The 14,232-nt window shown below is 37.0% G+C and overlaps 4 protein-coding genes across 5 annotated transcripts; 3 read left to right on the top strand and 1 right to left on the bottom strand.

Annotated features, from left to right (window-relative positions):
• The first annotated feature begins 1,611 nt into the window (after positions 1-1,611).
• Positions 1,612-3,906, top strand: LOC120210685 (protein NRT1/ PTR FAMILY 3.1-like). 2 transcript variants are annotated; one of them, XM_039209386.1, is made up of 4 exons: positions 1,612-1,903; positions 1,986-2,202; positions 2,293-2,852; positions 2,919-3,906. In XM_039209386.1, exons 2-4 carry the CDS (start codon positions 2,011-2,013, stop codon positions 3,781-3,783), a joined length of 1,617 nt encoding a protein of 538 aa, XP_039065317.1. In that variant the 5' UTR covers positions 1,612-1,903; positions 1,986-2,010; the 3' UTR covers positions 3,784-3,906. The 2 variants fall into 2 exon arrangements, with proteins under 2 accessions (XP_039065317.1, XP_039065318.1); XM_039209387.1 differs by having other exon boundaries at positions 1,612-1,907.
• A 3,756-nt stretch (positions 3,907-7,662) lies between these two features.
• On the top strand, positions 7,663-8,987 carry LOC120210753. The gene is made up of 3 exons (XM_039209445.1): positions 7,663-8,013; positions 8,137-8,493; positions 8,739-8,987. The coding sequence occupies exons 1-3, from the start codon at positions 7,780-7,782 to the stop codon at positions 8,985-8,987; spliced, it is 840 nt and encodes a 279-aa protein (XP_039065376.1). The 5' UTR covers positions 7,663-7,779.
• Positions 8,988-10,909: 1,922 nt separating this feature from the next.
• Positions 10,910-13,138, top strand: LOC120210752. The gene is made up of 6 exons (XM_039209444.1): positions 10,910-11,006; positions 11,171-11,361; positions 11,437-11,540; positions 11,623-11,794; positions 11,924-12,046; positions 12,114-13,138. Exons 1-6 carry the CDS (start codon positions 10,910-10,912, stop codon positions 12,828-12,830), a joined length of 1,404 nt encoding a protein of 467 aa, XP_039065375.1. The 3' UTR covers positions 12,831-13,138.
• On the bottom strand, positions 13,080-13,736 carry LOC120210682 (30S ribosomal protein 3-1, chloroplastic-like). Its single transcript, XM_039209384.1, has one exon. It carries the CDS (start codon positions 13,679-13,681, stop codon positions 13,178-13,180), a length of 504 nt encoding a protein of 167 aa, XP_039065315.1. The 5' UTR covers positions 13,682-13,736; the 3' UTR covers positions 13,080-13,177.
• Positions 13,737-14,232: the final 496 nt, after the last annotated feature.

The following is a 14,232-nucleotide window of genomic DNA, read 5'->3' as shown; positions in this document are numbered from 1 at the left end:
CTTCTTAAGGCTCTTTTTTTCTTCATTTATTTTGTGGGGGGGGGGATGGGGTCTTGCCCCCCCCCCCTTTCCCCACGAAATCTACTTTTTAAGCAAGTGATGTGAAGGCATCTTTCTACCATTTTTAAGGACCATAATATGGTTATGGTCAACCCGACGATACAACCTACCTGTTTACCCGGGCCTACTCTGATACGAAGTAATCTTTTAGTGCAAGTGAAAGGGCGCATTTTTCTCCGCGTGAAGACCTACCGCTCCACGTGAAATTGACCCATGGGTTTAGGGGTTGTAAACCACATCTTTTTCTTCTTTTGTACTTTCGGATTGACTGTCCCTATATCTGTAGTAACCCACACTGCACCATTTGGGAAGCTATTGAGCCTTCGATTAAATTGGACAAGGAAGAGCATGAATCAATCTCATGGTCTGAACAAGCATGCATGCAACAAGACAACACCACTCAATTCAAACTGTCGTCTATCAGTCCACTTCTTATCTCTTTCTTCTTGGACACCTATCTTTCCAACCAAGACTCTCTAGAAGATTAAATCTTCTACGCGTTCACATCATTTCTCGGGTCTAAAAATTTTAATACTCTTTTTTCCAATATCTAATCTAAAACAATAGGTATGCATTTGACTCCCTGTAGGGCTATACGCATCAGCTTCTTCCTGCATAAGGAATCGCCTTCCGAGTACATGAATGAATATTTAACCTCAAGATTGTTGAGTTTGGGTCTTCCACTTCATTTTTGTGTGTGAATACCTGTGAATTATACAGGTTAAGGATCATTACGTGATATGTTTTAGGCCACTGAAAGCCACCGCTTTGGATCCACACCACAAACAGTGGTTAAAAAGGACGTCCAATATCCTCGGTTTCGTGAGCCAATTCCCCTACCGTTTTATCTGCCTCCCAATAATGCAAATCGAATACAAACAAATAAATAAAGGCATGATAACAAAATCAGTTCCCAACTTTTGCATAAACAGTCCTTTTATTCCCTGCTTTTTAAGTATTTTGGTCACTGACATTTTAGATTTTATCAAAATAGCATTGGTTGGATGAGAATCGTTAGTTGACTAACTATAATATATGTTGGTGACATAGCATCTTCGTATGCATTTATATGAGTCATGTCTCCAAAGTGATAATGTAGCATGTGCCATGGCTTTTAAAGTAATAACGTGGCACCAGCCGCGTCATCAATTAAACACATGTAAAAATGTCATGTCAGCAACTGGCGGATCCAAAAATTTAATAATGGGGACCAAAATTTTAATATTCTTTTCTTTAAAATAATGGGTATATAAAAATTTTAATTTTTTTCCTATTTTTCCTTAATAAATTAAACTAAATTTCATATTTTTTCTTAAATAATGGGATGTACTTTGCCCTTAGGAAAAGAAGTTTTATCCAATATGGACTATTTTGATCAAAATTTGAAATCTCGAGGGTTAAAATGCTCCAAAAGAAAGAATGAGGGACAAAATAATTATTTGTACAAATATTGGGTACTAATTTTGTCATTATTCCTTATGAAAATTAAAGTTAAGAAACATCACCTATTTAAGCTTTAATCCCAGGAAAAGAAATTCAGGCAATGCTAGATTTTTCTCTCTGATCTTACTTTGTTTGAGCTCTAAACGTTTCCGTTTCTTCTTCCTTGTGACCAAACTTCAGTGTCAAGCGTGAATTGCAGCCATGGCATCGCATTTGTGAACCAAAGAGTTCAGTTGAAAACACGGGAAAAAATAGTAGCCTTCAAAACTTAGAGCTATGGCGACTGCAACTATGGAGAATCAAGACAACTTCCGCGCTTCTGAAAATGGCGGTGATCGGCAGAACAAAAAACTTGTCGATAACAACAAGGGTGGCATTAAGACAATGCCCTTCATCATAAGTAGGTTTTTTCATAGTTGTTGGAATCTTAGATTTGTTCTTTCGTTTTTGTTAAGGATTATGATTTGATCTTCGATGTGCAGTTATGAGATATGCGAGAAACTGGCAATGGTGGGGTTCAGTAAAAACATGGTTAACTACTTGACAAACCAGCTTCACATGCCATTAACGAAAGCAGCCAACACTGTCACTAATTTCAATGGCACCTCGAGCTTGACGCCGTTGCTTGGTGCTTTCATTGCTGATTCATATGCAGGGAAATTTTGGACCATCATTGTCGCAACAGCCATCTACCTAATGGTCAGAATTGTTGCATCAAATTCACATCTTGTATGTTAAAAGAAAAACTATAAACGGATCGGATCTGATGATGTGAATTGTGATGAGCAGGGAATGATAGTCCTAACACTCTCAGCAGCATTGCCACAGCTACGGCCACCGCCGTGTGACGGAAACCAAGTTTGCCAAGAAGCAAACGGTACTCAAACAGCTATTCTCTACCTGGCTCTTCTTCTGGCAGCCTTGGGATCCGGCGGAATCCGGCCATGCGTGGCGGCGTTTGGGGCCGAGCAATTCGTGGAGGACGATCCTAGGCATCCTAAGAAAACTTGGGTCTTCTTTAATTGGTATTACTTCGCACTAGGAGCTGCAATATTGATAGCATCAACGGTGCTTGTGTATATCCAAGACCATGTAGGGTGGACCTTAGGCCTCGGAATTCCTACCATAGCCATGGCTTTGTCCATCGTCGTGTTCCTTATCGGTTACCCACTTTACCGGAATCTTGACCCTGCCGGAAGTCCTTACACTCGTGTCTTACAAGTCTGTGTTGCTGCTTTTAGGAAGAGAAAGATTCCCTTGATTTCTAATCCCAAGTTTTTGTATGTCAATGAGGTGCTTGATGCCCCTATTTCCACTGATGGACTGCTTCGTCATACAAAACGATTCAAGTAAGTTGTCACTTTGCATTATGATTAATGATCTACCAATTGAAAATATGTGTGTGCAAAATGCAGATTTCTGGATAAGGCTGCCATTGTGACTGAAGAAGATGGTGTGAAATCATCAGAAAAACCCAATTTTTGGAGACTCAACACTGTCCATAGAGTTGAAGAACTGAAATGTATAGTGAGAATGCTACCGATTTGGGCAGCTGGTATTCTGTTCGCCACATCCAATGCTCAACAGAACACGTTCTCATTGCAACAAGCCAACACAATGAACAAACACCTGACCAAGTCTTTCGAGATCCCCTCCGCGTCCATGTCGGTCTTCTCCATGTTGTCGATGCTCATCATGATAGTCTTATACGACCGCCTACTGGTTCATGTCGCCCGCAGGTTCACGGGGCTCGATCGAGGCATAACCTTTTTGCAGCGGATGGCCATAGGCTTTTTCATCTCAATACTAGCAACTCTGGTGGCCGGATTCGTGGAAGTGAAGCGGAAACACGCAGCCTCGGCCGATGGACTAATCGACGACCCCAAATCAACAATTCCCATCTCCGTATTTTGGCTCGTGCCGCAGTATAGCATTCACGGAATTGCCGAGGCTTTCATGGTTATCGGCCACCTTGAGTTTTTCTACAACCAAGCTCCGGAGAGCATGAGGAGCACAGCTGCAGCTTTGTTCTGGACATCAATTTCAGCTGGGGACTACACAAGCACAATTTTGGTCACATTAGTCCACAAGTATACCGATTGGCTTCCCAACAAGAACTTGAACGAGGGGAAGTTGGAGTATTTTTATTGGTTGCTCACAGTTTTGCAAGCTCTAAACTTTGTGTACTACCTGATATGCGCAAAATTTTACACTTTCAAGGTTCTGCAGAGCCAAAAAGTAGAACATGATGAAGGGGTTGAACTCAGTGGCCAGGTTTAACAGTGCCCTTTGCCTTAGCATGAGAAAGTGACAGTCTTGTGTACATATGCCTCTCCTGCTCTCCTAATTAGCTTGTACAAGAAAATGGAATTAGACACCAATAAAAAGCAGTTTATTTGCACATTTGTTTTCCAATTTATCATTCTTCCAATTTAATCCTTTAATTTGAGCAGGTGCTAGTAATTCTTTGCCAATCTTGTGATGTATCCTCAAATTCACTGCTCCATACTTGTAGGATGTCCATGCTCCATGGCCATAAGATTTCAACTAGCAGATTCATTTGGATTTCTTTAAGCAGCATTCATAAGGCTTCATCAAAATTCTGTGTTGTTTGTTGCCATAAGGAGATATGTAATTATTGGGTTGACTACATGATTGATCATTTGTATTTGTGTTTTGTTCATTTTTCCTCACCGATTTCAAAAAAACATAATATATGATTACTTTCATTTTTATTTAATTAATATGTGATCACTACGAGCTGTTGTTAACAATTAACCGATTAAGTTACATGATAATTAAATACTTTAGTATAATCACACATTTGGTACATATTATTTACATATTCTATCAATTTAGTCATATATTTAATAAATTAAAATAAATTTGATTCTCCAATCCAATGATGTCATGTGGCACTAGTGACCACATTTTAATTAAATGGTTAGAATATATTAAAAGAAAGACTAAATTGAGAGAATATATAAATAACAAGAACCAAATGTGTGATTATACCAAAATATTTAACTGCCACATCACTTAATCTGTTAACTATTAACGACATTTAACACGTGATGACCACGTTTTAATTAAATAAAATAAAAATGACAATATCTTAGTTAAATAAAAACGAAAGTAACTATATATTATGTTTTTCGAAATTAATGAGAAAAAGTGAACAAAACATAGACATGAGTGATCAATCGTATAATTTATCTTTAATTATTTGTCCTATATTAATAGTATTGGAATTATCTGTAATGCAGGATTTCTAACAAATGTCAAAAGCGGTTTACAAAGTGGTGAAGGAATATTACACTTAGGCAAGTTTAACGCAGCTTTTAAAATGTGATTTTTTAAAAAATTATTAAATAATAATTTAATACTTATTTTGATAAAAAAATTAAAAAGAATATTAGTAATCAAAATAAAATTATTAAATAATAAATTGTTTTTAAAGATGTTAGTATTAAGTTAGTAAAATAAAATATAAATACATAATTGAGTGGAACCCATGTATTAGTAGGGTAGAATTATAATTTACTCTCAAACGCAAAGTTAAAACTGAAAAACCTAGAAATCCTAGCTTTTACTGTTGGTTTCAAATCACCGTTTCTACCACAATTTTTTTTACTCATTTAACATTGATTTTACGGTCGAAACGGATTTTTCTTACCTAAAAGTATTTTTAGAAAGTCATGCCAAACAGAACCTAAATAATCTCATTATCCAACAAAACATGATAGACTGAGGGTGCAATCGTACTTCTAAATATTTCAATTTTCCTCGTAATCTAAATAAATTTTTGTTTTTTTATTAATAATTTAATTTTACATCTCTTAAAATTTTATAAATTTTGACCCACTAAATTTTTAATATAATTTTCTAAATTTATATTCCTAATATAAAATTATACGTCGATTCATGAAAGTATTAACATTTTGTGACAAAATATAATAAGGATTAATCTCATACGACACAGATAAGAAAATTATAAGATGGGGTTATTCGATGATGTTTGGGTAAGGTGGGGATTGAAATACAAATAGAAATTAAGAACTCAAGCTTGGGAAAACGGTTGTTTCACCAAAATATTTTTTTGGACAATCATGACGAATTAAAGATCATATTCATGCATACGTGATGTTCGAACCCATAACTTCAAGGGATAATAACAAGTCATTAACCACCGCAACAACCCAAAATTGACACTATCCATATTTTTTTATTGCCCTCACAATTTCAAGGTTTTACCTTGATTAATCCGGATCGATCCGTATCGCACACCTGATTTTAGTGGGTGAGTCTTCCAATAGAGATTTCTTGCATACACAAAAACTCGAACTCAAAACTTTACTTAAACATTATCAAGCTGCCTATCATTTGAATAATCCCGTTGGTGGCATTATCCATATTTTGATAACATTCTTTGTAGATGATAAACCTAATAGATTCCCCACTTGTTTGTTACAAATTGGTAAAGGTTGTGTTTTAGACAGCTTCATGTGATCTTTCCTTGTCTTGTCTAATTTGTATTGATGTAGGAAAAGTTTATTTGTGGAATGTTATTCAACCCTCGATAACACCCACACCAAATGAGCTCTCAACGTAACTATTCCGAATAAAAATAAGTGTTTAAATTATATTTAAAACTAATTTTTTTTTATTTAAAGTATTTTTTATTAAAATAAATGTTTAATATTTTTTTTTGTTATACTTTTATGTGTCTACGGACAATGACGAATATAGAAAAATTTTATTGGGTGGACCAATATAAATATAAGAAAAAAATTGTATAATATTAAAATTAGCCCCCAAAATTTTAATTTTGGGATAAAAATTCCTCCATAGATGGAAACCGTTAGTTAACAAACGATTAATGTTAAAAAATAAGACTCCTTTTTACCCTAAAATGATACATTGAAAGCCTAAATACTCTAAAAAAATAAGTTAGAGACTTTTTTATCCTAAAATAAAATATTGGGAGGTAAAATACTTTAAAAAATAGAATAGAGATCAAAATGATTATTTTGATAAATGTTAGGGACTAATTTTAACATTATTATTAAATTTTAATTTACCGAGTTGAGGAACTGAAATCAGTGATCCGAATGGGGCCGATATGGGCATCAGGGAACCTCCTCATCACAGCCTATGCTCAGCAAAGCACATTCTCCCTCCAACAAGCCAAAACTATGGACAGGCGCCTCACCAACACCTTCCAAATCCCCGCCGGTTCCATGTCCGTCTTCACCATGATCTCCATGCTCTCCACCATAGTCTTGTACGACCGTGTCTTAGTCCGCATCACCTGGAGATTCACGGGGCTCGACCGCGGCATCATCTTCTTGCACCGCATGGGAATCGGGTTCAACTTCTGTGTAACATTTTCTTCACTTTTAAATTTAGTCGGGTCTTACGTTTTCTGTCTATATGCAGAGATTTTTTCGTATGGATTTATTTACAGGGATTACTGCCCAAGTACAAACGCGCATATGATATTAATGATATTAATGTCTGCATATGAATACTGTTCAACTATGTATTTATTTATATATGCATTGCATTTTATCTATATTTTTAATTTTCTGACTGCCGGAGGTCTTCCACGGAAGCTACTCTCAACCTGGCGTTGGGGGCAGCCTACCTCCCCCTTACCACATTGCATATGGGAATTGGGTTTTGTTGTTGTTGTTGTTGTAAACAATATGCTTCAAAACTAGCTTCATTGAATAGCCATAATAGGATATCAAAGTATTAACATGTCAAATATTTAAATGATTTTTTATCGATTATGATTGAATTTCGTAGAAAATCAATTTAAGAAAAAGAAATATGAGTGAAATACAAACATTTTGATATCAATTTTGCTGCGAGAAACGACCACTGACAATAGATAATTGGCCGCCAATGGTGGCTAGAAAAGTTTAGTGTAAAAATTGAACATTTTTAAAGTTATATTTTTAAAGTTTAGAGGCAAAACCGATATACAACTAAAGTTCAATGTTTAAAATGACGTCTATTTGAGTATCAATAGACATGCCAAAGCGACTTCGTTTTATCCATATTATAGCATGACCCTCTAAATATTCCCATGACACTTGTCATCCTTTTACAACATAAAGAATATGGAAACACTAGTCCAATCAATCAATTGTTTTACATCTTTTATCTCTTCCTTTTTCTCCATGAAAATCCAAAATGTTGGACGATTTCACAGTGAATCAGGAATTCTAAACAACATAAAGTAAAGGTGGTATGTAATGTTATTAATCCATGGACGAAGCAAATGATGATTGTAATCAATCTCAATCCAAGATGTCCATTTCAGCTAAAACGCCTCTGTCGGACATCGCGCAGGCATTCAAGGAGCTGTGGGAGTTGTTGGAGTCTCAGACCAACCCGAAACTTCCGTTGGACGCGTTCTGCGAAGCATGTTCTTTAGTTTCGGTTCTGTTCAGCTGCCTCGGCCTCGCCTTCAAATTCGCCGAGTTGGAGTACGTCGCCAAGGTTCATTGCTTTATTCTTGTTGTACTTGTACATTGGTAGGCGGTTTGAGGCATGTTTTTAGGTAGCCTCCATATGCAAATGCAGCATTTCATCAAGGTCTGGTGTCTTGTGATTTTTCATCAGGTGCATCATCTTGTGGAGGCATCCAAGAGGTTCGACACCTTAGACGCTGTGCTTGATCTCGACGTCGCTAACCGCACGGTGAAAACACCAGGAAGCCATTCGCGTAACCTGTGTCAAGTTCGACAAGGCCTCGACCTCATCCGCTCTTTATTCGAAGAGTTCGTATCGTCCGAGTATGTTCTGCCCTTCCCTCTTGATGTTAACACAGAATTTTGTCTCATGTCACAGATTTTGGTTTTCGGTCCCAAATTGCAGCGATTACTCTTTGAAGAACGCTGCATCAGCAGCATATGCTCAAGAGTGTGCACGATACTACACATGGACCGTCAGCCTTGGACTGGTGATCGCCTTGGACTGGTGACCTATTATATCATCTGGGGGAGTGTCAAAGAAGAAAGCACGCACATTTATTCAATTATATATATATAAATCTAAGAAAAATGTATATAATATAATATAATAAGTGAACATTTAATAGTGTGTAAATAATAGTTTATTCTTCTGTGTAATAATAAATGAACAATCTTTTTGATTGTAAACCCACAAACCCATTTCATACTAAACAGCCCAATTTAGCCCAAATGTTGTGTGAACATAGCTAGGTCAAGCAAGCCACCGCCGCCTTCCATTCTACCGGGGGGCCATGCCACATCAGCAAGCCACGAGAAGGGATTCCAAGTTGCAGTCCATCAATTCCATCGAGACTTCCAGCCAAGCCACGCCGTCCCGAACCACTCCCCGTTCCATTCTCGGCCACAACACAAGAAAAGCATAAACGAAGTCAAATTTCCATTATCATTAGCGATGGGCATAGGACCCGAATTCGATGGGTTCCGACTCGATTAGATTAGGTTTTTTTAAATCGGGTTCGGTTTGGATCAGGTCAGATTCGGATTTATGGTGAAAAATACTCGATCCGACCCAACCTGAAAATATATATAATTTTACCTTATATTTTTAAATAATTATAATAATAACTCTCTATATATTATTTTTTCAATTAAGTCATTGTTTTTATTGAATAAAAATAATATTTTTTATTATTTCACTCGGGTCAAGTCGGGTTTTTAAGTTATATATCGGATCGGGTGAAATCTTATTTTGATCGAGTCGAATATCAAGTGGAGGATTTCTTATTCTAGGTCGGGTCGAGTAGACCAAAAATCCTATCTAATCCGACCCATACCCATCCCTAATTATCGTAAAAAGACAAGGTCTTTTATAAAACCGAAAAAAATGTAAACAAAAGGGAGGCCCTCCCCTGTTTAGCTGTACAAGAGAACCGAGCAGTGTAAAAAAAACACACACTCACAAATTTTCCCAGATATCTCTCCCCTGATTCGAATGGGAAAGTCTCACGTACACCGGTCTTAATATACTACTAAGAAAAGACGTTATCGGTTTTGTTATTATTTTTTTAATAAAATCGGTAAAAAAATTACCGGAAATATTATATCTACCGATTTTATTATTATTGGGCACTTTATTAGAAATATTAAAAAATATTAATATTTTAGGTAGAAATAATAATATTTCCGATAATTTTTTACCAATTTTATTAAAAAAATAATAACAAAATCATTAGCGTCTTTCATTAACAGTATAGTAAGACTACCACACAGTAGAATTTCCCGATTCAAACCAGTCAATAAGGAAACCAAAAAAATTTCAAGGTATTGAACACGTCTTTCAGCAATGATTATGGCTTTCGAAAACTAAAAAAGGAGAAGTAGCTCACCTTCGAGCCTCGTCGCCGGAGCCGCGGCCAAAAGGGTCGCCGTTTAGGGATCGCTTGGGTCTAGTAGCTCATCTTTTAACAATGTTTTTTTTTAAATTATTTTAAATAACGTTTTTAAGTATTCGATCTACCTAACTCAAGATCGATGACGACTCTCATCATCGTTTTGTAAAGTTGATACTAAAATTTTTATCTTGTAACGAAAAATGATGTAGACAGTCTCGATCCATATAATCGTAAAGACGGATTTGTCTCTTAAAATTAACGTCGTATTCCTAATTCGTACACCAGATCTATGGGATATAAATCCCCTCCAGCTCCAGGGGAGCATTTAGCTTAGAGAACATGATACAGAAGGGTTGGCAACGATCATTGCCAAATTAAAACATTGAGATTACGAAAGCCCATCCATCATCATTAAACTTGATTATTCCACTTAAGCCAATGGATCCTTTTCTAAATTTGAATATTAAACTTAATTATTTTTATTTAAAATATATAATTATTATTTATTATATTTTATAATTTTTTTAATATTTTATTTGTTCTTTCAAATAAATAAAAAATCAATGAATCAGTTATTGACACGTCAATAACCTATATTTTATGAATCACTTTTGGAGGTGAAATTATATTTTTGTTTGAGTAGCCAACTGCCGTTTTTGTTTTGGGTAAATGACGTATTTAATACCTAAACTATTAGTTTTGGTATGTTTTAGTAACCTAATCTTCTAGCCTCTTCAAAATCATACCTATCATTTAGTTTTTATTTTAATTTAGTATCCGGCTATTAAAAACGTAACGCGTTTAATACCTAAACTATCAATTTTGGTCATTTTTAGTACCTAAACTTTCAATTTTTGTTCAAAAGTTAACGTAAAATTTTTGAACGGGGTGTTAAAATGAATTAAAACTAAACTTTAAGTATAATTTTGAAAAGAAAAAACTGTTAATACTAAAACGGATCGAAACTTACACGTAAATTACTAAAAAGGGCCCGTTGTATTATAAAATATAAAGAAATCGGCCGCTAAGATGTCAATTTGCAGGGTTGACGTCCCTTCCGGGAAATTGTTGGCTCAACTAACCGCGTTTAAGCCTTCCTTTTTCTTCATTTGGTTTTCCCATCTGTGTATCGTCTAGAAAAGGAAAACCAAATACTTGGTTGTTAAGAAAACGGAACACGTAAACAGTCAATCCCCGTAATATTCAGCTAGCACAGCACATAAAGGCACACCCCTACTCGGAGCCTAGCCTCACTCGTTCACACAGACTGTCCGAGGGTTGATTGAACAGGGTCATATGGGAAGAAGCTCGACGCCTTGCTCGGAAGAGGCTTCAAGCCCTCCAAGTTCAAGTCAGTTATCAGTGTGGCCATTTCCCGTCTCTCCGTTTTCAAGAACCAGCGCGAGGCTCGACGCAACGTCGCTCGTTCCGACGTCGTGCAGCTCCTTCAACAAGGCCACCACGACCGTGCTCTTCTCAGAGTAAGTACCGAGTAACGTTCCTGTGTCGGTTTTCTTTACGGAGCTAAAACTGTTGAGGTTTGTTTGTTCGGACAGGTTGAGCAGGTGGTGAAGGAACAAAATATGTTGTATGTGTTTGGTATCCTGGAAGGGTATTGTAATCTCCTGATTGAAAGAGTCCATCTCATTGAGCAAGAGAAGTAGGCTTCTTCTTCCATGTATCATTTCCTTTTCTTTTTCTTCGGTTTTTGTTGGTCACCGAGTTTTCTATTTGATTTGCAGGGATTGTCCTGGTGAGCTCAAGGAGGCAATCTCCGGCTTGCTCTTTGCATCTTCGAGGTGTGGTGATTTCCCCGAGCTTCAAGAGATTCGGGCGATCTTCGTGTCTCGCTACGGTAAAGAATTCGCTGCTCGTGCCATCGAGCTGCGCAACAATTGTGGAGTGAACACTATGGTAAATCTTTGTTTTGATCTGTCTAATTACTAGAAAAATGAACCATGTAATGAAGTTTTCCTATGTTTATTAACAATGTTCGGTTGAGTTGTGAAGTATGGTGTATAACATAATCTTTGTGCCCCACAGATTATACAGAAACTCTCAACCAGACAACCGGACTTGCAGAGCAGAAGGGATCTGCTCAACGAGATTGCGGCCGAGAATGGCATCGCCTTACGACTCCATGAAACCTCTGTTTCCGCTGCTGATGTAAGCAATTTAGTACAACAATCATATAGAGATAACTTATAAATTGCTAATGATTTTATGAATACAGGAAAATTTGGATGGAAGCAAGAATCATAGCCAGTCCAAGCTAGACACATTAGGTAAGGCAACCAACCATTCAAGCCTAGGAGACGACGAAGACTTCTCCGATTCACCAAAAGCAAGGAAAAAGTACAAGGATGTAGCCGATGCCGCTCAAGCAGCCTTTGAGTCGGCTGCACATGCAGCAGCAGCGGCAAGAGCAGCCATGGAGCTCTCCCGGTCTGATTTCCATGATCCTGATGATCACAACAGTCTTGATAGTCAAAGAAAAAGAGTGTTTGACACTCATGAACCTAGTGGTTCTAAAGGTAAAGAACCTCATCAAGGCAGCCAAGCAGAGGAGTCGAACCAGGGCACGATGACCTCGGAAATCAAGATCTCGAGTCCTTCGAGTAAAGAATCATCAGAAGGAAACCTGGACATGAGAACAATGTCCTTGGATGAAGTGGACCCAATCAAGCTATTGGAAAAGGAAGTAGTTATCCATTACAGTGATGATGATATCCATGATTTCTATGATCCCAGTTTTGATATGAACACAAGAGAGTTCAAAGGCAAGGACGACGAGCACTCTGAAAATACCGGACCGATGTTTCAGAACTCTTCTGATAATCAAGTCCCCACAACCCTTCATGCTGGCCTGAAGCATGAGACGGGACCTGAAAACCCCTCGGAAAATGCCATTCGAAGTTCCGAGACGAAAGGTAACGACACTTCACTATAAACAAGGGTCCATTTTCTGTGAGGACAAGACAATTGCGTGGATACTGAGGAGCATCACCATACTAAATTCATTCTCAAGTTCTGGCGAGTAGCATTATAAGTTTGTTTTTTCATTCTTCATCATTTTGTTAATTTCCATGAGATGTAAACTTTTTTTTTGAATGATTGTTGAAACATATTGAGAAACAAAACATTTCAAAGTACTAAAATAAGAACAACAACAACAATTCAGCACAGTTAGGTTTCCTGCTAAAACCAACAACAATTCTCAAATTCAGTTGATTAAACAAATCCATCAGCACTGCAAATCAAAAGAAGAAAAAAGAATGAATAAGAAGATAACATATTCTAGCTCTGGGAAAGGTTGCCACCACTTTGCTGCCAGAGATTGATGACATCAGTGGCCTGATTGAGAAGAATAATCATCTTCTTCTGGGAAATCCAGGGCTTGCTTTCAAGAGTGGCCTTGAGCTCTTCCCAAGCATCTTTCCTAGGCCAAAAGAAATAGGGACTGAGAGGAACAGTGCCGTGGCCAGGTATGACTTGATCAAGTGCCAACCCTATGTTCTTCTCCATCCATATGAATTTCAGAACCATCCTGGGCTTCCCAACTTGCTTCACCGCCACCTCATACTTTTGAGGAACCGTAATGGGTGGTGCCTCCGTCTCTGAGGATGTTTCAGCCGTGAGTGCTGCCGAGGCAGTTAGTCTTCCGCCTTTGAAGGTGGGTGTCGTTCTTTTCTTCAAACTGGGGTTTGCCTTAAAGCAAATGGTGGTGTCGGAGGATTTATGGTGGCCAAAATGCAAAGTGAATGTAGTATAGACAGTTAACGGAGTTGCCATGGACAACATTTTGTATTGCAGGATGGGAGAGACAGAGAGAGTTTGTCTTAAAAGTTACTTGAGGAGATGGGATAAGGTATATGGGAAGAGAGTATTGGTAGGACTAGGAGGATATTAGGGACTTTTCACGTGAGTGGGGCATTTTTTTTATAGGATAAACTATGTATTTAGTATCTAAATTATTAGTTTTGATCTATTTTAGTATCTAAATTTTTATTTTTTTTTAAAATCATACATAGAGTTTAGTTTTTGTTTCATTTTAACACTCTGTTGTTAAGTTTTGTGCCTAAAATCATACCTAAAGTCTAGGTACCAAAATGCACTTTGTGCCTAAATCATACTTAAGTTTTGAAAAAACTAAAAATTTAAATACTAAAACGGATCAAAGCTAATAGTTTAGGTGCCAAACGTGTTAAATTTTTAACAACGGATACTAAAATGAAACAAAAACTAAACTTTAAGTATAATTTTGAAAAATTGAAAGTTTAGGTACTAAAACATATAAAATCGATAGCTTAGTTACTAAATGCATAATTCATCTTTTTTTTTCAAAACAAGGG

The sequence above is a fragment of the Hibiscus syriacus genome, unplaced genomic scaffold, assembly GCF_006381635.1.
Source record: "Hibiscus syriacus cultivar Baekdansim isolate YM2019G1 unplaced genomic scaffold, ASM638163v2 tig00109926_pilon, whole genome shotgun sequence".
Classification (NCBI taxonomy): domain Eukaryota; kingdom Viridiplantae; phylum Streptophyta; class Magnoliopsida; order Malvales; family Malvaceae; genus Hibiscus; species Hibiscus syriacus.
This window is presented reverse-complemented; position numbering and strand designations above follow the sequence as displayed.